At 32.0% G+C, this 23,497-nt stretch overlaps 1 protein-coding gene across 3 annotated transcripts in view; it reads left to right on the plus strand.

The window, feature by feature from the left end:
• The window catches only part of LOC124367681 (NADPH--cytochrome P450 reductase), a 95,065-nt gene that overhangs the window by 36,894 nt on the left and 34,674 nt on the right, over window positions 1-23,497 (plus strand). For 2 of the 3 annotated variants that reach the window (XM_046824700.1, XM_046824701.1), the window contains exons 2-3: window positions 14,374-14,548; window positions 19,315-19,513. In XM_046824700.1, coding sequence (XP_046680656.1) covers window positions 14,374-14,548; window positions 19,315-19,513 — 374 coding nt within the window. Of the gene's footprint in view, window positions 1-8,184; window positions 8,314-14,373; window positions 14,549-19,314; window positions 19,514-23,497 lie in introns of those variants that run through there. The other variant, XM_046824702.1, reaches the window with a different exon arrangement.

The raw sequence follows: 23,497 nt of genomic DNA on the forward strand, positions 1-23,497 counted from the left end.
TTATTTAAAATTAAATTTATTTTTGTGGCTTTACTTGTGTTTACAATCGTGACCAATATTTTTGTTTTTGCCATGCGCATTAATTTACCAACTCATTTTAAAATTACGTTATTATAGTGTCATTACATAGCTTAAGTGTGAAATTTGGGATTAAATTCCCAATCTGAAAGTAACTTTAAAAATGAAACAAAAGTTTTTTACTTTTCTCAGGAGTGTCAAGGTAACATAGTATGGTTAAAAAGAGTTTTAAATATGTATGTACGTATGGAGCATCTTCCCTGTCCTTTGGAAAAACTAGGAAGGGTCAGAAGTCATTGGAAAAACAAGTTAAAAAAATGTGACAAAATTATTTGTTGTCAGTTTTTTTCACGCACTGTTTCGTTTAGTACGTATGGAGCATCTTCCCTGTCCTTTGGAAAAACTAGGAAGGGTCAGAAGTCATTGGAAAAACAAGTTTAAAAAATGTGACAAAATTATTTGTTGTCAGTTTTTTTCACGCACTGTTCCGTTTAGTACAGGCGAATGCAGATAATCTCCCCAATTAATTTTAAATTTAAATTGAGATGCAGCGGATTTTCTCCTGCAGCTTTTTATCTCGGTGTTCACTGTTATTATGGTGAAAGCTGTAACTTCTGCCCTGCACAATTCAGTATCAACCAACTAATATGGTAGTCACAGTTTTAATCGTTAGCAACCATAATAATAGTTATTGCAGGTCTGAAATAGTGTTACTGCCAGGTTAGCTAATGATTTGCATACAAATAGTCAACAAACTTTTTATAAATTCAAAATGTCTTTATTCACAATGTTGTTAATGAATAGTGTCAGACAATTTATCAAGTGTATAGAAACATTAATTTTTTTTCCGGAAAACGTTCCTAATTACTAACAGATTTATTATGGTTTTTAATGAACGACATGTTAAGTGCTTGTAATAAATTAATGATATGAAATTGATCTATAATTCTAAACCCTATGATATAATGAGAGTTTTTATATCCTCATTGTTCTTTGTAAGTGAATAATTTGCGTATTATTTCCAATGAGCGACATCGAAGCTAAAGTGAAATTTAATAACGGTATGAGCATTAGCGCTCTGAATAATGGTTTCTGCAGTCTTTAAATTTTACTGACAGGTGTGTTAGCAAACACATTCCCCCATGTGGGATATGTGTTGTATATGGATATCACGCAACTTATTAGTTCATTCAAAACTGGGAAAAAAAATCAACAGCACGGTCTCGGTCGAGTAGATCAGTTATCACAACAAAACTACAACTTGAATTAATTGATAAATTTTCATTCGCTTTTTGGGTGAAACTCCCAATTAGCTACTAATAAAGCGGTTTTTCTAGCGTTGTACTTTAGATAAAGAGGTAAAAAAAATTCCCTGAACTTTGACCAGACACTTAGACGACAGCCTAAAAAGAAGAGATACGGTACATGTGCTGTTCACTAGGCCTACGATAAGTTTATCTGTTTTCAGCAACCTTGTGCTGCATTTCTGGAGTGAGTTTTATAAGAATGTTATGTAAGTTAGTTAATGATTGAAAGTGTATTATGTTCAAAGTTTCCTATTTAACACACTGCTTCATTAAAAAAAGGAAAATAATTTTACTTCATTTTATTAATTAATTTACAACCCATAATTGTTTAAACCCACATAATTGCTTCTTGATCTTACAAGGATTCCTATTAGAACGTGTTATTACTTTTTTAACGCTTGTATTTAACCCTCTTAGTGCCAGACAGTTTTTCAAGGTTTTTACGAAAAATGTAAGGCTGTTTTTTTAAAAGGACGTGCGAAGAATGCTAGGCCAATTTTACCGCATTGAACAGCTTAAAAAATATTCGTAACTTTTTTTTATTTATTATTATATAGTTTTATGTTAATGGCCATTGATGTCTTGTTTTTGACTAACAATGTAGTTGTTTAAAAATAATAATTTGGTATTTTTCAATAACTTGTAATTTTTGTATATGTTAAAAAAAACTAAAAACAAAACATGAGATTGAGGCTATATAATTGCTTTCTAGAAAGCATACGTAAAACACTAGGATTTTAGGCGTATTCTAAATTTAATTAGAAGTACACAATTTTAACACTTATGTTAAACCTTTTAAACAAATTTAAACCTTTCAATACCGCATCATTGGAAAAGGTTGCAGTTGCTAAGGTGGTTTGTAGCTTGGGTATATATTAAATTTTGAATAACTTTAACTGGCTTCTAAATGTTGTGTTGTGCTCCAAGTTACCATTATATCGTTATTTTGTTCAGGTTTAGTTTGTTTCCAATGGTATTCATGATTGTTTTTGGATTTGGAGTTATTACTGTCTGCTTGGACTCAATGTTTTACTTACGAGTTCTGAAGAAGTACAGAGTATGGGTATTCTTGATTCATTTAATTGCATTAAATGTTTTTATGTGTATAATAAATTGCTGCGTTGGGGTATTGAAGGACATGGGAAAACTTAACTAAAAAATGTATTATCTCATAGATGAACAGACAAATGGAGGATGGATTACTGTTTTACCTAAAAAAAATATATTTCATCCTTAGACCAAGGGGAACGAATATACCAAATTTAAAGTCTGTTGGGCCTTTGTATCATCGCTGATGGCAGACTGACATACTAACAGGCGGATGGACAACATGAATTTAATTAGGCCCTGTTGACTCCTTAATAATGTTACAGGAAAATCATCTTATTAAAATTTGTTACGAAGTAACTCTTATTTCTTGTCACAATATTTTATTGTCAAAATGGAATGAAATAAAAATGTAATCTCAATAATTCCTTTACTTTATGTTCTTTATTATTATTTTTTATATATATTTAAGTATTGAATTAAAAAAAATGGTTGTAATTATAGACGATTGCTGTTTACTCAATACATTAGTTTATCAATGCTAACACAATTATGTGCAATTTTACGTATGATAGCGATTTTAACTGGTTTTTATAAATTTGAAGTTTTTGCATAATGTTATATATATATATATATATATATATATATATATATATATATATATATATATCATGAGTTTTGTAGACTTATATGTTTATGTACTTCAAAAATTGCTCACAATATCTAGTAAAACTCATTAAGTGAAGTAGTGTTTCATAGAGAAAATATTCTTATTTATTGTATGAATTACTGGAACTTCTACTATTACATTTTTTATTCCATTCTCTAATTTATATATCTAAGAAAAGCAACACTTTCAGTAATATTAACTTAAAATAGTTTTTCAGGAACATTTGTAAACACATGGCATTTCATGCTTATTAGCCTAACACTTAAAACACTGAATACAAAAGGAAATTTACAAAACTTGCTTACTTTGATTCATTTTTTCATTGTTGATGAATTTACTTCCAGTACTTAAGAAATTCACCCAAAGAAATGGTATTTATTATTAAAATGCTTAATATTTTTATTCTGTTGAGCCTGATGGTACTCACGTGATTTTAGTTTAAAATAGTAAATGTATAATTTACTAATCACTGTGTTAAATAGAAGAAAACAAAATAACTATTTTTCACTTCTATATTTCGGGGGATTTAATACCCCCGTCTTCAGGAAGTTTTAAATAAAAATGAATACAGAACTATAACATGTAAACAAAAATTAATAAAACATAAATGTAAACACAGTGCATAACATTTGACAAAGTCCAGCTGACGTGAAATTTTTCTAATTCAATCTTGTTGGAACAGTTGATTTTTATAAAGGGTGGAATGCAACTTGTAATTTATGGCGAATTTCGAATGTTTTAAAATTATTTAAAAAGTTACCTTAAATTTATACCAAATGGATTTTTTGTCTTCAACATAATTTGATGAGCTTGCTCCATGTGCTTTAATTTTAATCTGTTGTAGTTTTCATCAGGGCATTGTGGTAGTTGGTGTATTCCTTTTAATTTAAAACACTCTTCAATTTTGTCTTGTTTGTGTTCTAGACAATGTCTTGCCAATGGTTTATCTTCATCTTTATGGAATATGTCAAACCTATGCCCTGTCATACGGATTCTCAAATGGTTCGATGTTTGGCCAATATATTGTTTGGAGCAAAACTTACAATTAATTTGGTATATTACATTTTTTGAATTACAGTCAATTTTGCCAATTATAGGATAGGTCATTCCGGTACTGCTGCTATTGAATTCTCTTGAAGAAGTCATAATTTTACATGTTCCACATCGTGATTTTTTACATGGATCACATCCATTTCTTGTATAGTTGATAGATTTTGGAACTAGTGTGTTAACAAGCTTGTTTTTCAAATTTGGAGGTCTTCTAAAAATTACTCGAGGTGCTTTTGAAATAAAATTTGAAGTGTCAGGGGAACTTTGAAGTAAATTAAATCCAATTTTTATAATAGAATTAATTTTGTGTAGACCAGGGAAGAATTGAGTAATAAATTTAGGTTCTTTTGAATAATCATATGAATTTTTTGGACATTTCGGTTTATTAATTTGATTTTTGACAATTTTTTCGGGGTAATCCAAATCTTTGAAAGTTTTACCCAATTTTTCAATGTAGTTTAAGAAATCAGATTGGCTGCTGCATAGTTTCTTTGCTCTTACTGACAAACTTTTTGGAATGGATTTTTTGACGTACATTGGGTGACAGCTGGAGAAATGTAGGTAATTCATGGTGTTAGTCTCTTTTATGTGTAATTTAGTTTGGAGAAATCCAGATTCAATAAAAACATCTAAATCTAGAAACGTGACTTTAGATTTAGAATATATCCATGAAAATTTTAAAGAAGAGAAATCTTGAAGATCATTAAGAAATTGTGTCAATGAATCGACTCCATGATCCCAGATGAAAAAAACATCGTCTATATAACGTAGCCATTTCAAAGGTATTAAGCGTTGTGTATCTAAAAATTCTTTTTCAAATAAGCCCATAAATAGACTTGCGTAAGATGGGGCCATTCTAGTTCCCATTGCAGTACCAGAAGTTTGTATATAATTTTGGTTATTGAATTTAAAATTGTTCATTGTAAGTATCATTCTGATTAACGTGATAATAAATTGTGTTGTAGGTTTAGTATTATTTGGTCGTGAATTTAAAAAATATTCTGCTGCTTTTACTCCATCTTCATGTGGGATGTTAGTGTAAAGGGAATTAACATCCACTGTTACCAAAATAGAGTCATCAGGTAATGGTTGGTTGATAGAGGAAATTTGATCGATGAAATGCAATGAATTTTTTACATATGATGGAAGAGATTTTACATGTGGTTGCAACTGATCATCAACAAAAGAGGATATCCTTTCAGTCGGTGACCCGTAACTGGATACAATGGGTCTCCCAGGGGGATTTTGGATACTCTTATGAATTTTGGGGAGTGTATAAAAAATGGGGGTGCGAGGTTTTATTGGTGAAAGTAATGCTATGTTTTTTGAAGATATATCTTGTTCTGGACCATTTTCCTCCAAATATTTTTTGATTTTATCATTAAATTTAACGGTTGGGTCTTCATCTAAAGTTTGATATGTATCATGGTCTGACAATTGCTTTTGTGCTTCTTTAATATAATCTTCTAAATTTTGAATAACAATTTTGTTCCCTTTATCGGCAGGTAGAATGATGATGTCTGTGTTATTTTTTAATGACTTTATTGCTTTAAATTGGTGTGGACTGAGGTTTTCCTTTGTATTTAATGACTTTTTAAATTCAGGGTTGGATAAATTAAACAGAACTAGGTTGATAAACTGTTCAACAGGGTGATCCGGAGGTAGTGGAGGAGGTTCCCAACTTGATTTTGTTTTGAATTTTTCTAAACATGGAATAATATCAGAGTTTAATGTGTGTTGCTGTTTACTGAAGAAGTATTTTATTCTTACATCTCTAGCAAATGCTAGAGCATCATTCAATAAATTAATTTGATTAAATTGAGGGGTCGGACAAAAAGTAAGACCCTTTGAAAGAACTTCCAGTTCTGCCTTTTTTGGAACATAACTTGAAAGGTTTACAATTAATTGAGATTTTTGTACATTCGCTTGCTGCTCATCGTTGAGATTAGATGACTTAATTTGTGGTTGTTCGTAGTTAAAAGATTCCGATTCAGTTTGTGACATTTCATTATTTAAATCAAATTGTGACATATATTTCCATTTTGTTGGTATTTCATTTCCTAATTCTATGTTTTCTTTACAGATACGTAAAAGTTTACATTTGAGTTTTTCTGTTTTGTTTGTCATAAAACTTTGTAGTTTTTTTATTATGTTATTTATATCGGTTTTAAGTTCTTCACTATTGTAAAGAGACAATAATAAATCATAGATATTCTTCAATGAATTACCGTGTTCTTTAGCTAATTTTTTATATGAAATAAGTACTAGATTTGACAGGTCAAAGCTAGTTTTTACTGCAAGAATTTCAACATCTTCATGCATAGATGGTGGTAGTCCAGAGAAAGGAAACTTCGGACTTAATCCACGAGGTGTCAAACCAAAAGACAAAAGTACACTAAGAAACATAATGTGACAATTTACGTTAACAATTTTAAAAGAATGGTATTTAAATTGTTTCATCAAATGTTTTCTGCTAGGCTGTGAAATCATTTTAAGGAAAAAAGAAAAAAAGAAAGAGAACAAAAATATAAAGAGTATAAAGAAGAGTTACCAGCAGGCTTTTGTTGGTCGATTTTCGTATCTGCCAAATGGCTTACTTACTAATCACTGTGTTAAATAGAAGAAAACAAAATAACTATTTTTCGCGCTGCTTGCTCTTTTAGAAAAAAAAATTAACTCGAGCTTGCCCAGGTCAAGCGGCGCGCGTTTATTACTGATAAGATAAGACGAGTGGAAAACGCACCTTATATAGGTAGGAGGTGGCCAAACTCGTGATTCGTCGATTAAAAGTGACCAACCAGAGTTTCAGGATTTCCCGCTTTTCAATTGACAATGAATTAACCGCTTTAATTACGATCTTTGTGAATGCGGGGACATATTAGAAAAGACCCCAAATTGCATATCCCTATCTTCTGCTGTTTGTCTGTGGACCTGGTTGCAAGATACCACTAAATATTTTTTTGAAAGTCTAATTCCTTATGAAACAACCAAATTTTTGTATTTTAGCGTGTCTCTTGTTTTTAGCCAACCAATCATCCATTGCAATGCCTACTGTAATAAAATAACTAGATTTCCCATTTTAAAGCCAAGTCAGATTTCTTCCTTGTTCAATGAAAAGCATGGTGAATTAAATGAATGGGGTTCCACCTTTTCATTTAAAAGGAATCAGAAGTTACTTGTTTATGATGTAGGCTGTCATCGGTTATTGACCACTTGAAGGATTAATCTTAAACTTTCCCATTTTTAATTTAAGATTTTCACTTCCCAATACCAGTACGGAAGCAGTCAAACTGTGACCATCCTTTTTGTCAAAGGGTCTATCACATTCTTCCATTGGGCTCATTATCTTGTAGTTGTTTGTTTTGCTATGAATGAAATCTCAAATATTTGTTCAGCAAGAAAAATATTGAGATTTGTGGAAAGAACCAACATTTAATCTCTGGGATGCTCTCATCATGGGGTTATCCAAACAGAGACCTAGAGAGATTAGGAGTTTGTTTTGTTTTCATTTTCACATTTCTTAGGCAATGATATTTCATACCAAATTAAAGCGTAAGGTCATTTTAAACTGAAAACAAAAGAAAAATTGATTAGGATTGTTTGTAAGATTGGCATGGCATAACACAATTACTATGGCTCTGCATGTATATAACAGAGATTCTGGTCTTGGTGATTTTGGTACACTGCTAGAATTTGGATTTCATTACTGAATTCTGTTACTTCTTGCCTCAGGTCAGGTCAGGTTAAATGTTTCACGGTTGTGGGTATCTCAGGACAAGGAAGTATATCTATTCTGTACTTCACTTGAACGGGACACGTTTACAAAGATCTTTGTCATTCAAGAAGTCAGGGCAGGTGTTCATTTTTTCTCATGATTTTTAAAATTATTTCAGTTCTACTTCACAGTATGGTGTAGTAATAAATTCACACTTTTGTTTTGCACATATGGCGGCTAACTGATATAACCCATTATCTATAATGTACCTCTTATCACTCTTATCAGCATTTGTTTGTTTTCTTTAGTAAGTGTGTGGGTTGATTTTCTACTAGTTGAGTGTAGTACGTATACATACATACATACATATGCTCGTGATTACAAGTTTGCGTTATACTGAGTAAAACCTCTAACCGTATGTTTGTGTTAATGGATCTGCTCATAGATGCAAATTTAAACATAACACTAAAATCTCATAACACGTTGCACACAAGATATTGACTTTGGTAAGGTAAAATAATTAATAATGCAAATTTATTTGTGTTTCTCCATTCATTTCTGCAATACCATGAAGTTCTAGGAAATCCTCATTGGAACATTATTTGGATACGGTTTGTTCCAGTTGCATTTTTTAATGAAATCCCTTTAACTAATAAATATTAAACATTTAAAATTGTAGTACATATGAGGGTTATGCCTCTTGTAATAAATGTTACACTACATGGTGAAAATTTAATCAAAATTATTATAGAATTTAAAGAAAGTATCTTTTTATAAAAAAATTAATGTTTTAAGTAAAATTGTAATTTATTTGATAAAAAATAAATATTTCTTAGATACATATATTACTTAAATTGAGTAATTGGAAATGGTAATGGTGTTATCAAAACCAGACAATGTTTATGGTTTCTTATCACAGGTTTTTAATTGCATTCTAACCATATTTTAAAAATTAATCTGCTTTTAATGGGAATTTTTATAAGAAATTAAGTGTGAGCTGTCTTTTTTAGTTATCTAGTGGGTAAGTGAACACCCAAATCAAAATTATCAGTGCTTTTACACTTTTAATAAAAAAAACCGAGCTAAAAGATATTTAAGAATAAAAAGAACATATAATATAATAATATAGCAGCGTATTTACAACTGCACCTCCATGTAAAATTAGTCAAAACTATGAATTAGAATAAATTCTGTTTCAATATATACATACACCTAATATTCATTTTTGAAAACAAAAAATTGTTTTGGCTCAGATAATACTAAAAGAAGTAGTTACTGAAAACCAAATATAAAAGTTTTTGAACCATTGCGATCCTTTTTTTTTTATAATAGTCTATGTGAGGGTGAAAAATCTAAGATCTTTGATTTTTTTCCTTCTATTGCTGCGCGCTTCAAGTTTTTTTCATCTCTTGTTCACCACTCCAACCTGTTTATTCTTCAGACTTTTGATTTGAAATTCAATAAAATGAATTCATGAATGTCAAGATTACTGAAGCCCTATTCAATTTCTCAGTGTGTTAGGAGTTCTCTCTGTGCTTGTTTACTTGGAATTTGATCTAGTCTTGTTTGTTCGTTTGAAACAACTGGAAGTAGAACACTCTAGAAGAAAAAGTGTTTACTGATAACCAACTGTTTTTGTTTTAACTCTTCAATTGTGGCAATATTATTTTTATTCATGCATATAGTGTACAGATTGGAACACTATAATACTTTGCTATCGAAAGGCCTCACAAAAATAAAAGTTTTAAGTATTGGTTTATGTGTTTTAAATGTAATTAAGTTAGTAGCCAATACAAGCTCCATCTCCAACAAACAAACTAATACTTATGAGTAATATTTTGAGATTTTATTAATAAATAATTGTTTTTCTTTTCACTCTTTTTTATAAGTGTATTATTACTGTAACTATTGTGTAAGTGTCATTCAATTCAATCCAAAATATCTTTATATACAAAACGTTGCATAGAAATAGGGTCTTACAACTAACTTACATACATCAAATATGGTCAATTAAATTAATTAAAGTTATACCATTTCTCAATTCAGTAACAAGGAAACTTCATTAAATGTATATTACAATGTTTTTGAAATGTAATAAGGTTTCTTTTCATATTTTACAGAATTGGATAATAATTGAAGGAACTTTTGTCCAGTATAAAATTTTTTATTAGTATAAAATTCCAAATTATGTTTATCAACTTCAAATTTAAATCAAGCGTTGTAATTATGGCTATTCTTAGTTATAAAAGATCCAGTTAGTCGCTTAGCATATTCTGTACATAAATAGGTACAAACTATACAGAGTTAAGGTTTTCATTTCTGAGAAAATATGTTTGACTAAATCTGTCTGTTTACTTTTTTTATAATTCTCATTACTCTTTTTTTTGCAGCAGAAGTATTTTGTCAACATTTTTGTCGTAGTAGCACCATATGTCCTTAATGTATCTCATTAGTGAGTGAATTAGGGTGTAGTAAATGGTTTTGAGATATTAAATATTACACAATTTTGACATTTGTGCTATTGAAATATTTGTTTCAAAGATTTACTGATTTTGAATTCTAGGTGCTTTGATCACTCCTTAAAAATATTCACCAGCTTGTGCAATCAAGCCAACTAAAGCAGTTACTGCAAGTCTTAATATGGTGCAATAAGTCCTTGGTTGAGATAGTTAAAACCATTTAGAAACACATTTTTAGATTTTTGCACCATTTAACAAATTTATGATGGTATTTGATGGCATTTATGATGGTATTTGAGTGCATCTTTCAAACAGAACTACAGACAAAAAGCAGCTGCTGATAAGGATATGCAATTTTTAAAGCATGTATATGAAAGATATAAATTAATGGGTTATATTTTTGGTGTAAAAAAATAAAATTTGTCTTATCAAAAAACCATGTCATTTTCTGAAAAACATTTAACACGTTGAAGTATGTTCTGTGCTATTGTTCAATTACCCTACTGCTGCTGAAGTTTGTGTAAGTATTAAATATATGTACAGTGTACACAAGTATATTTAATACTTCTGTACATATATTTGGATATTAAAATTAGGAGTATACAATAGCTAGATTTCCCATTTTAAAGCCAAAGTCAGATTTCTTCTTTATTCAATGCAAAGCATTATGAATTAAATGAATGAGGTTCCACAATTTTATTTAAAAGGAATCAGAAGTCACTTGTATTCAAAGAAAAAAAGACTGTTTCTTTGAATACAAAATTGTATATTAATTTAAACAAACTGTCCAATAATATAAGTCTTAATATTTGTGAGGCCTTGTCCTCATTGAGTACGAAAGACCTCACAAAAATTAAAACTTATATTATTGGAGAGTTTGTTTAAATTAATATATAATTTCCAATAAGAAATCAGAAATTCTTTATTGATAATCTTTAAGATTACAAGTAGCGTCAATTAACAAGAAGTTTACATAGTTATAAAATATAAAAGTTCATGTTTGTCTCTGTCAAGTTGTCAGTCTCCATAAGTAAAATTCCTCCACTGTGTAGATGGTTCTTTGCAAGAGCCAGTTCTTTATTGCAGTCTTCATGTTAATGTGATTGTTTCCTATTTTCTTAATTTCTTCTGGCAGAGCATTAAAAAGTTTTTTCCCAGCATAGGTTGGTTTTTTCTCAAATACAGTTGTTCTGTGAAGAGGTAGTGGAAAGTCTTGACCATGTCTTGTGTAATGTTCATGAAGATTACTATTTCGAGGAAAGTCTTTTAATAAGCAGTACAATATCGTTTCCAGAATATATAGAGAAGTCACTGTCAGTATATTCAATTCTTTAAAAGTAGCTCTGCAGCTTTCTCTAGGTCCTAGCTTTAACCGGATTGCTTTCTTCTGAATTTTGAGGACTTTTAGTAGGTTAAATTGAGTTGTGCCCCCCCATGCTGCTATCCCATACCTGAGATGACTTTCAAATAGGGCATAGTACGCTATTTTGGTAGATTCAAGAGTGCTTGTTGCATGGGTCCTTCGCAAAGCATAGAGTGATGAATTTAGCTTCAGGCATAAGTTGTCAATGTGATTTGTCCATGTCAATGTATTATTTAGTGTTATTCCTAAATAATTCATGTCCTCTGTTTCTTGAATACCAGGGATTTCGGACACATAGTTTTTATTAGTTCCTAGAGTGAGTTGTTTAGTTTTCAAGCTGTTTAAGACCAGATCATTGTATTTGCAATATTGTTGGGCCATATTGAATGAGATGTAGGAGTTTATTTCTAGCTGTTCAACATCCTTCTGGGCTGAGAGTAGTACGGTATCGTCTGCGTACATGATGGAATTTGTGTAGTTTTCCAAGAATATTGGCAGGTCATTGGTGAATAAAATATATAACACTGGTCCTAAGACGGAGCCTTGGGGAACCCCTCGAGTCATAGGTAGTTTTTCAGATTTAACAGTACAGGTCTGTCCCATTCTTCTCTGTTTAACCTCTACAACTTGGTATCTTTCGTTCAAATAACTCTCAAACCATTTTAATGCTGACTGTTGGACGCCAAGAGTTTGTAGTTTGGCTAGGATGAGCTTATGGCCAAGACAATCGAAAGCTTTGCTCAAGTCTAAAAAGATACTAGTGATGGTGTTGCCCTCTTCCAGGTTATCTGTAATATATTCAACAAGGTCTATTATTGCAGTTGATGTAGATCTTTCTTTTCTGAAGACATGTTGATTATTGGATAGGAGGTTATTGTCTTAAAGGTGAGTGAGTAGTCTAGAAAGAGTGATCTTCTCTATTATTTTTGATACAGTTGGTAGTAGTGAAATGGGACGGTAGTTTGTTGCTTCATCTTTGTTTCCTTGTTTATATTTAGGGTATACTTTGGCCTGTTTTAAGTTTTTTGGAAATATGCTCTGTATAAAGGATATGTTAGTGATGTGAAGGATTGGTTTCAGAAGTTCAGCTTCGCAAAATTTTATGATTTTTGATGAAATATCGTCCAAACCCGAGGAGGTTTTACTTTTCAGTGAACGGATTGTTTGTTTAATTTCTTTGGCTGTGGTTGGGGTCATTTCTGTCATTGTGGTATCTATATTGTAGCATGGACTATACAGTAAGTTGTCATTCGATATTTGGTGTTGCTTTAGCGTGTTTTCTGCTATATTTACAAAGAAGGTGTTAAGGTGGTCAGCGATTTTCTTTGGGTCCATTTCTTTTATTCCGTCGATTGTTAAATGATTCAAGTCTGATGTTGATTGGTTCTTAGCAGCTCTTTCTCTATTTATGAGTTTCCAGACTGCTTTTGTTTTGTTATTAGCGTGATATATGTGGTCTGCATTAGCTTCCTTCCTAAGTCGCCTGAGTTTCAGATCATAGGCCTTCTTCTTCTGGTTTGCCTCAGATTTATCTTCAGTTCTTCCTGTGACATTAAACTTATCCTGCGCATTGATAAATTCCTTTCGTAATCTTAAGGTTTCTTCATCATAGACTGTGTTCTTTCTAGAGTGGCTTTGTTTCTTGGTCTTGAGTGGGCAGGCAAGAGCTTCAAGAATTACAAAATTGTATTCAAGTGCAGTTTTTGTTTGTTTATTGACTTCCACGAGTGATATTCAAGTCTGGATCATAATAAAAGTTGGTTTGTTCCAAAAGTATCCTCTGGAAGCTATAACATCGTCCAGTGTTCGCAAAATTTGAGGCTTAGGTAAAATAGGTGATAAATTGAATCTAATGATACGGTTTGCCAGGGAGTTTATATAGATAGGACAGTATGGTTTGTTTTTTCAATTTTTTCTGTCTGTTGCGTAATAAAAGCTACAGTAATTTGTAGAAGTTCCATCTTTTACGCATGGGTACATCTTTTTGTACAAATAATTCTTAAATACTGTACAATTGCCCAGATTTTTCTCACATTTTGGCGTAACCATTATAGATACGAGAAAAAGTGACTGAAACTATTTTGTTAGAAAATTCAATTCTAGTAGACATATATGAAGTCAGATTTGAGCTAGGAGCTCAAAAGAAAAGAATGCACTAGTCTGGTATTTTGAATTTTTGGAGGATTTTGAAATGAAAAATTTCTAAATCTTGGAAGTTCTTCAGGTCTTGTTGAACAGGGAATATTTTAAATAGTGTTAAAATTTCCCAGGTTTTGCAAAAAAAGTAATTGTTCATTGACATTTAGTACTACTTGTAGTTAGAGTTGATTGTAAATTCGTCCATTGGTACTGTAACACATATCTGTAATATGTTCAATGGACTATGTTGTTTTTATATTTTAACAATTGTATATGATTATATAAATATAATATGATAAGTTTCACTGATTATAAAGGTATTTGCAGGGGTGAAAATAGTTTTTTTGTATAATACAGTAATTTTTTAAACATTTTATTTTACATATAACAACTTAGTTAATAAAATAAGAGTTGTTTTTAATTTCAAAGAAACATGGGTTTTGGACTAAAAAAATTATAGTACAGTACAATATCTCTGTTTAACAGGAATTTTAGCAGGTCTGTTGGAAAGGATGGAGTTACTATGGCAATATCTGTGAAGTTAGATCACAAGTTCATTGTGTTTGCCAATGTTCTGAGTCTAATATACCAACCCTATGTTCCAGGAATGTTGGCAGTTCTTTGTGAGGCCACAGAGGAAACTGTGGCAGCTCCTGTGAAGGATGAACCCATGTTCGGTGTGTTGGATATTGTGCTGATCGTTGCTCTTCTGGGTATCGCTGGCTGGTGGCTATTCAAACGTAAGGATGACTCGAGCTCGAAGCCTGTGTACACGATACAGTAAGTGAAATATTGTAAACAATTTAAAATATGATATATTGTAAGGTAGTATAGGGTTATGAAAGTCTGTTTTATGCTCTACTGGAAACAGATGATCTAAAGGTGACCTCAGAATCTATGACGTAGTATATCCATGAACAGGACATCTAGCGGTATGGTAACCTATCCTTTTTAGGTGGAAATACAGTAATAATGTTTTACAACGAATGCTTTAGCTTTTAGTGTAATTCTTGGTTGATGAATAAAGACTGAACAAGTAACTAAAATTCCAATACGCAACCTTATGCTTTTATTTTGTAACCCTATGCCTACCTATGTACATATTGACATCTGAAAGCTGTTCTTATATCGCCATCTGATAATGTACGAGGTCTATCTAAAAAGTAGGTTACGTTTTGCTTTGTAGCTAGTGGCTGGGCTATCGCGACCATTTGGATGTCCGGGCATTTCTTTGTTCAGTGGCTAATCAGCCATGCTAGTGATATTATTGGAGCTCCTCGTTGTTTTACAATAGCAGTTTAAAATGTGTGACGCAATAGAAATTGCTGAGAGTTGTGATGAGCGGTGTGTAATATGGTTCTGTTAGCTAAGCACAATAAGCCAATTAAGATTTATGGTGCCTCTGTGAAGTTTACGGAAACAATGTGGTCACTGAAGGTGAAGTGCGTCAGTGGTTAATTAGGTTTCAAAATGGCTGAAATAATGTGCATAATGATGAATAAAGGCCAAGCATTGTGACCGATGAAATTATCTCTAAAGTCGATGAGAAGATTAAAGCCGCTGATTCACAATACTTAGTTTTCCTCAAATTTCAGTGAGTTTGTTACATGAAATTGTTACGCAGAAGTTAGGTTGCCATAAATTTTGTGCAAGAAGCGTACCGAAAATCTCAACAGAAACCCATAACAATCAGCTTATGGCTGCTTTATTAACATTTTTGGACACTTATGAAAAATATAATGACTCGCTCCTTGATAAAATCATTACAGGAGACGAGAATTGGTAAAACTCGTGAATTGTGACTCAGCGCTTTATGACGACGTGGTCACTATGGTGTGACTACCTGGCAAAACACTGGAATAAAAACTAGTTCTCCGTTATGATAAGTACCTACGTTCGCATGGTGACTAAGTTAAAAAATAGTATTTTAGTGTCACTTTCTAATGTATATAACATGATTTTTTTCATTTACTTTGTTTTTGTTTGTCAAAACATAATCTACTTTCGTAGAAAATCTAATTACATTTTCTCCTAAGGTTAGTTTATAATTTATAAATTTAAAGATAGAAGATCTTTATTGCACAAAAATTTGACAGGTATACAATGTAAATCAATTTAATGCATTGTCAAAATATAAAATACTAATACTGTAATCAAAACTAATATTAGTCGATACTAGAATATGAAATAATGATTTATTTCAAATTATTTTTTACATAGTTGTATACATACATAAATCATCTGGAAATTTCCTGGCCACTTTTGCTAGTATTGTGGCCAGGTGAAAAAAAAACAAATTTGTAATTTAAATAGAAATTTAAAATGAAAATTATGAGTCTAGCATTAACATTATAGTTGAAAAAAATGTCGTTTTCTGCAGCATCTGATAAAATTCTAAACTAAAAGAACAAATAGACTTAATTTTTTTCCAAAGCTTAAAGACAAACAGTTGTTATGACTATATAACAATACAATTTAAATACTATTACTAACAATGTATGCTTACCTAACAATATAACTATAAAATTTGTCACATTAACAAACTTAATATACATTTATAGAAAACACACTACTTTAACTAAGAATACTATTTAAAAAACTTAGCTAGGGTACTAGCTTAGGGATAACTAGCTTAGGGTATCAGTTGGCAAGTTAGTAACAGATAGATTTATGAGGAATTCAGTCGGGAATGGATCATGTTCATTGTTATCATCAGATAAAACTTTGTCAACATTGAAGTACTCTTTTGAAATGCTACGTGACATGTTCAAAATACTATAATTGACTGCTATATCGTCTTCATTTCTATGAGCTAATCTTGTTATCTCTGATGTGCCCAGAATTTTAAGAAGGTTATCATAAATAATGTTATTAATTACTGACCTAGAACCCATCAACATCTTGGGTTTTTGACTTACATCTGTACTCAGGCATTCTTCTAAATTTAAAATATAATTTCCAATTCATTAAAGAAACTGAGAAAACTCGTTCGATTCGCCAACGCTTTCTTATATCTGGTCCAAATTAATTGCATCATATATCTATATGATTTTAGACAAAGTTCAATTATCGCAGCTGAACCAGCATAGTGTTATTGGAAGTGTTTAATGAAAATAAGACAACTTCTTCGCCACATATATAGCATCTATATTTTCCTGACCTAAAAAGTCACTGGGTAATAAACCGATATAAGGAAGTATCAAATGATCTAACAGAACAAGAATTCCCCCTTTAGGGGGCTATTTTATATGGTTCAAGTAATCTATTGATAAAACATGAGTTATCGCACAGACTGCCATTTGACCCTGAAATCGATAGAGTTCTTCCTTGTACCAAGTTTCAATTTCTATAAAGAATTATTGCACAGACAGAGCGACAGACAATGACTTGATTTTAGTAAAGACCTGTTGGGTCTTAAAAATATTGAAGACAGAAACAGTGTGTATAGAAATCTCATTAATAATAATAATTGAGGAGAATTCTTTTAATTCTACTGCTGAGTTGTTCAGCTTCATTCTAGAACATTGAACATTGAATGTTTCAAAAGTGGTAAAGTTAGTTTAAGAGCGTTGTTAATAGTTTGACCTTCATTCAAGACACTATCAGTTATTGTACTGAATAATCATGAATTGAATTGTAATTTTTTTTAAACAATCTTACATTTGCTCAGGATATACCCAGTAGAGGGAATTCGAGGAACAGCGCAGTATGACAACTGATGCGCAGTAAGAGATATTTGTTTTTGACCAGGTTTGCAACTCTGAAATGTGACGCAAGACAGAAAAGTTTTCAGTGGAATTACCAAAACAGGTTCATAACACAAGGAATGCCAGAACTAAACTTTAGCAGACAGACAGACATTAGAGAGTGACCTTGTTCATCTGAGGTCTGTTCTAGTCGGTAGGCCTCATTAGACAGCCAGCCGCAGAAGGCAGTAATCATCTTCCTCAGTTCACATGCAGAAACCTTCAAGCATGCGATGACGTAGATATTGTTTCCTGGTTTTTGTCCATGTACTCTTGTTACTGGGAATATCCTGTTAAGATATGTAACCAACTTTCCCTTGTCACAAAAAAACATGTTGTGTTTATATTATACAGTATGTAAATAAAGCATGTATGTCCTTCCTCTAATGTTTTACTACGTTAATATAAGCAGTTATTCTTTGTATGGTGGTTTCAATCGACTTCTCATTTTAAAGAGCTTGAAAAGCATAGACAGTGGTGAATTTGAAATAGCTATAGTTTTTCTAACCAAAATTGTGGAATATCAAATTTAAAATTAAGTTTAAAGCCACTTGCCTTTTCTTAGTCCACATTTTCTTATTCAGTGGATAAACTTGATTATTCTTTTGTAGTGGAGAGTTTGTATGTGGCTTAAATTAATGGAAAAACACATATTAAATAGGAGATTTGTTTTATATTATCTTAGTACTGTGGGGTTTCCCTGTGTTGAGTTCCAAAATCTTTTTATTGATGCCTCTGTCTTTACTGTTCAAGCTTACAAAGAATTTTTCTTTAACTTTGTTTAGTCAGGAAAGAGTTAACTTTCAATTGCACTGAAAGTATGAACTATTCTTGTAAGGTTGAAGCAATTAAGAGACTATCATCATTATTAAGACCCGAGTCAACAATAGGAAATTCTGTAGTAATAAGGTCACATATGCCTAAGTCAAGTAAATTACTTATCTGTACTTTATTCAATTCATGATCAGTATTACTCAAATGTGAGACTGAGACCTCGAGATATATGCCATGGGACAATTTAGTCTGGTACATACAATACATGAACAGATTCTAGACAAAATGAGATGGGGACCCTATAAAGTATATGAAGTTTAAATTAATATAACCATAAATATAACAAAAATAAAATACTTAACCCTTCCAATTTATGATTGTGACATTTTAAATAATTTGAAAGATGATGAAATACAGTTGGACAGGAAGATATCCTTTAAGACCATGGTTAAAAAGGTCAGGATTAGAAATTGAAATGTAAATTAATGAAAATAAATATTTATCTCAGAAAATGTCTCGACAGCTGGAAATGTAGAGACATGAAAGTGAATATAGGGTGTCAAAGGGTGGTGTCACTAATTTCTTTAACTTTCTTCAGTATACAATCTTTTTTAACTGAAATTTAAAGACATCTCCCAACTTCTAAATTTATTTTCTACACACTATGATATCTAATTCTTCAGATCTTGATATAGCTTGTCTTTCTATCTCATGTTCACTCTTCTCTTTCCTTTTAGACTTCACTTACAAGGGTAACACTGTCAGTCCAGTATCTCATTCCCCTCCCCTTTATATTTTGGAATATGCTTAGTTGCTTTTTCGTCAATCTACATTTTCAAGAACGGAACCATCTCTCATTCTGTATTTATTTTTTTCTGTTTATTAACTTTATAACTCATTCACCTTTCAATTTTTCTTCAACCATTCCGGTATTGCACAAGCTGATTTTATCATGTAGAGCTTCCTTGCTGTTGTACATTTTCTACCTGTCACACTATTCCTTGTTGATGAGCGTATGGCTTACAGACCGACAACGCTGGGGGCACCCTCTCAGCAGACAGGAGAGAACTCGTTCATCAAGAAGCTCAAGTCATCGGGCCGTTCGCTTGTGGCGTTCTATGGCAGCCAGACTGGCACGGGAGAAGAGTTTGCCGGCCGTATTGCCAAGGAGGGTATACGATATCACCTTAAGGGCATGGTGGCCGATCCTGAGGAGTACGAAATGGTAAGTGCAACTTCATCCTTATAGTATAATGTGTAAGATTTGGATGTAGATCACTCAATCACTTCTGTATGGTAGGTTAATTAGGTTTAGTTTTATCGTAGTAATTTTTCTTACTTATGTGATTACCAACTAAGGTGGTCACCATTAGGATCTCAGAAAGTATTTATTTTACAGTAAACTTTAAGTTGGGAAATTTACCTTATTTTTATGTTTACTACTATTACATAGTTAACATTTAAAAAATCGGTTGTCATTTTCCGATATGGTGGTCAATTTTGAAATTTTTTATAGAAACCTCTATTACTTTCTGAGATCTGAATGGAGACCACCTTGAATTGATCACCCTGTATATGACTATTCTTGTACACTCTGAACACATTTTTAATGAAGATATATTCAGTTCAGTTCAATTCTAAAATAAGGAAGACAAATTAATTCAGTGATTAAATAAAAAAATATAAATCAGGGTTAAAAATAAATATAAAATAGGACATAATCTATGAAGAAAAAGTGTTTAAATGTATTTAATTACAAACACATTATATAATTCATTTGTTCAAGATACTGAATTGAAACTTGAATAAGAATATTTAATAGCAGTGTTGTCTTTGTTTTCATGCAAATTTTCAAAAGTTATAGTTTTATGTGTCTTCAATTACAGAGCTATATGTTCACATAAATCTCAGATTTATAGATTTCAGATTTGTTATTTAAAAAAATATTGACTTGCATTTTATAACTTATATATTAGTACCGTATAAGCAAAAAAGTCAAAACATAATTTTGTATTTGTAAAGTAAAAGCATTATTTATAAAGTTGAGATATAGAATCAAATTGTTAAATAATTATTTTACGTATTACAATAACTATGTTACTGTTGTGTTTTACAAAATTTATGATACTTTCTACCTAACTCCATATGTCAGTTTCTGTAAAGTACAATAATGTATTTAATTTAGCTTCATATAGGTGTTTTACACTATTCGTTTGTGATGAATTTCAAAAGAATATTGAAATATGCATTTTATATTTAAAAAATATCTCAGCTTTTACAAGACATGCAGAGTCATTGTAGTGGTAGAATGTAGTGACTTGCAGACTGTGACGGAGGGGTCGGCCGGCTGATCGTTTGTTCAATGATAATCATTGGCCTCGATATTGCGTCAGCCTCACATTGACTTGCCACTTGTAACTCTTGGTGCTCTATCTGTCCACTCTTGTACTAGTTTTGTTACCTGAAACACTTTTACTTTTATATGATCATAATCTTGTACAAAGAGACATAAATTGCAGTATTACGTCAGCCTCACATTGACTTCCTCTTGTAACTCTTGGTGCTCTATCTGTCCACTCTTATACTAGTTTTGTTACCTGAAACACTTTTACTTTTATATGATCATAATCTTGTACAGGGTAAAAACTAAGTCCTTTGTTATTTAGTTTTTTCATTGATATATTGCAACAGCCTCCCCTTGACTTGGTGTTGTATCTGGCTACTCTTATCCCAGTTTTGTTACCTGATACACTTTTACTTTTATATGATCACAATCTTGTACTATGAGTCATACGTTGCAATATTGTCTAAACCTCATATTGACTTCCACAATAATATTGCTTGCCACTATTGGTGCTCTATCTGCTGTTTTGTTGCCAGAGATACTGTTACTTTTATATGATGACAGTCATGTACAGGGAGACTTAAATTGCAATATTGTATCAGCCTCACATTGACTTCCTCTTGTAACTTTTGGTGCTCTATCTGCTGTTTTGTTATCTGAAACACTTATACTTTTATATGATGACAGTCTTGTCCAGTGAAACCTGAATTGCAATATAGCATCAGCCTCACATTGACTTTCTCTTGTAACTATTGGTGCTCTTTCTGCTGTTTTGTTACCAGAGACACTTTTACTTTTATATGATGACAGTCTTGTCCAGTGAAACCTGAATTGCAATATTGCGTCAGCCTCACATTGACTTTCTCTTGTAACTATTGGTGCTCTACCTGCTGTTTTGTTACCAGAGACACTTTTACTTTTATATGATGACAGACAGTCTTGTCCAGTGAAACCTAAATTGCAATATTGTGTCAGCCTCACATTGACTTTCTCTTGTAACTATTGGTGCTCTTTCTGCTGTTTTGTTACCAGAGACACTTTTACTTTTATATGATGACAGTCATGTCCCGGAGAAACCTTAATTGCAATATTGTGTCAGCCTCACATTGACTTTCTCTTGTAACTTTTAGTGCTCTTTCTGCTGTTTTGTTACCTTAGACACTTTTACTTTTATATGATGACAGTCTTGTACAGGGAGACTTAAATTGCAATATTGCGTCAGCCTCACATTGATTTTCGCTTGTAACTTTTAGTGCTTTATTTGCTGTTTTGTTACCTTAGACACTTTTACTTTTATATGATGACAGTCTTCATCCAGTAAAACCCAAATTGCAATATTGCGTCAGCCTCACATTGACTTTCTCTTGTAACTATTGGTGCTCTACCTGCTGTTTTGTTACCAGAGACACTTTTACTTTTATATGATGACAGTCTTGTACAGTGAGACTTAAATTACAATATTGTGTCAGCCTCACATTGACTTTCTCTTGTAACTTTTGGTGCTCTTTCTGCTGTTTTGTTACCTTAGACACTTTTACTTTTATATGATGACAGTCTTGTCCAGTGAAATCAAATTGCAATATTGTGTCAGCCTCACATTGACTTTCTCTTGTAACTTTTGGTGCTCTATCTGCTGTTTTGTTACCTGAGACACTTTTACTTTTATATGATGACAGTCTTGTCCAGTGAAACCTGAATTGCAATATTGCATCAGCCTCACATTGACTTTCTCTTGTAACTATTGGTGCTCTTTCTGCTGTTTTGTTACCAGAGACACTTTTACTTTTATATGATGACAGTCTTGTCCAGTGAAACCTGAATTGCAATATTGCGTCAGCCTCACATTGACTTTCTCTTGTAACTATTGGTGCTCTACCTGCTGTTTTGTTACCAGAGACACTTTTACTTTTATATGATGACAGTCTTGTCCAGGGAAATCTAAATTGCAATATTGCGTCAGCCTCACATTGACTTTCTCTTGTAACTTTTGGTGCTCTATCTGCTGTTTTGTTACCTGAGACACTTTTACTTTTATATGATGACAGTCTTGTACAGTGAAACCTGAATTGCAATATTGCATCAGCCTCACATTGACTTTCTCTTGTAACTATTGGTGCTCTTTCTGCTGTTTTGTTACCAGAGACACTTTTACTTTTATATGATGACAATCTTGTCCAGTGAAACCTGAATTGCAATATTGCATCAGCCTCACATTGACTTTCTCTTGTAACTATTGGTGCTCTTTCTGCTGTTTTGTTACCAGAGACACTTTTACTTTTATATGATGACAGTCTTGTACAGTGAGACTTAAATTGCAATATTGCGTCAGCCTCACATTGACTTTCTCTTGTAACTTTTGGTGCTCTATTTGCTGTTTTGTTACCTTAGACACTTTTACTTTTATATGATGACAGTCTCATCCAGTAAAACCCAAATTGCAATATTGCGTCAGCCCCACATTGACTTTCTCTTGTAACTGTTAGTGCTCTACCTGCTGTTTTGTTACCAGAGACACTTTTACTTTTATTTGATGACAGTCTTGTACAGAGAGACTTAAATTACAATATTGTGTCAGCCTCACATTGACTTTCTCTTGTAACTTTTGGTGCTCTATCTCCTGTTTTGTTACCTTAGACACTTTTACTTTTATATGATGACAGTCTTGTACAGTGAGACTTAAATTGCAATATTGTGTCAGCCTCACATTGACTTTCTCTTGTAACTTCTGGTGCTCTATCTCCTGTTTTGTTACCTTAGACACTTTTACTTTTATATGATGACAGTCTCATCCAGTAAAACCAAATTGCAATATTGTGTCAGCCTCACATTGACTTTCTCTTGTAACTTTTGGTGCTCTATCTCCTG

Source organism: Homalodisca vitripennis, chromosome 8 (assembly GCF_021130785.1).
Source record: "Homalodisca vitripennis isolate AUS2020 chromosome 8, UT_GWSS_2.1, whole genome shotgun sequence".
NCBI classification, from domain to species: domain Eukaryota; kingdom Metazoa; phylum Arthropoda; class Insecta; order Hemiptera; family Cicadellidae; genus Homalodisca; species Homalodisca vitripennis.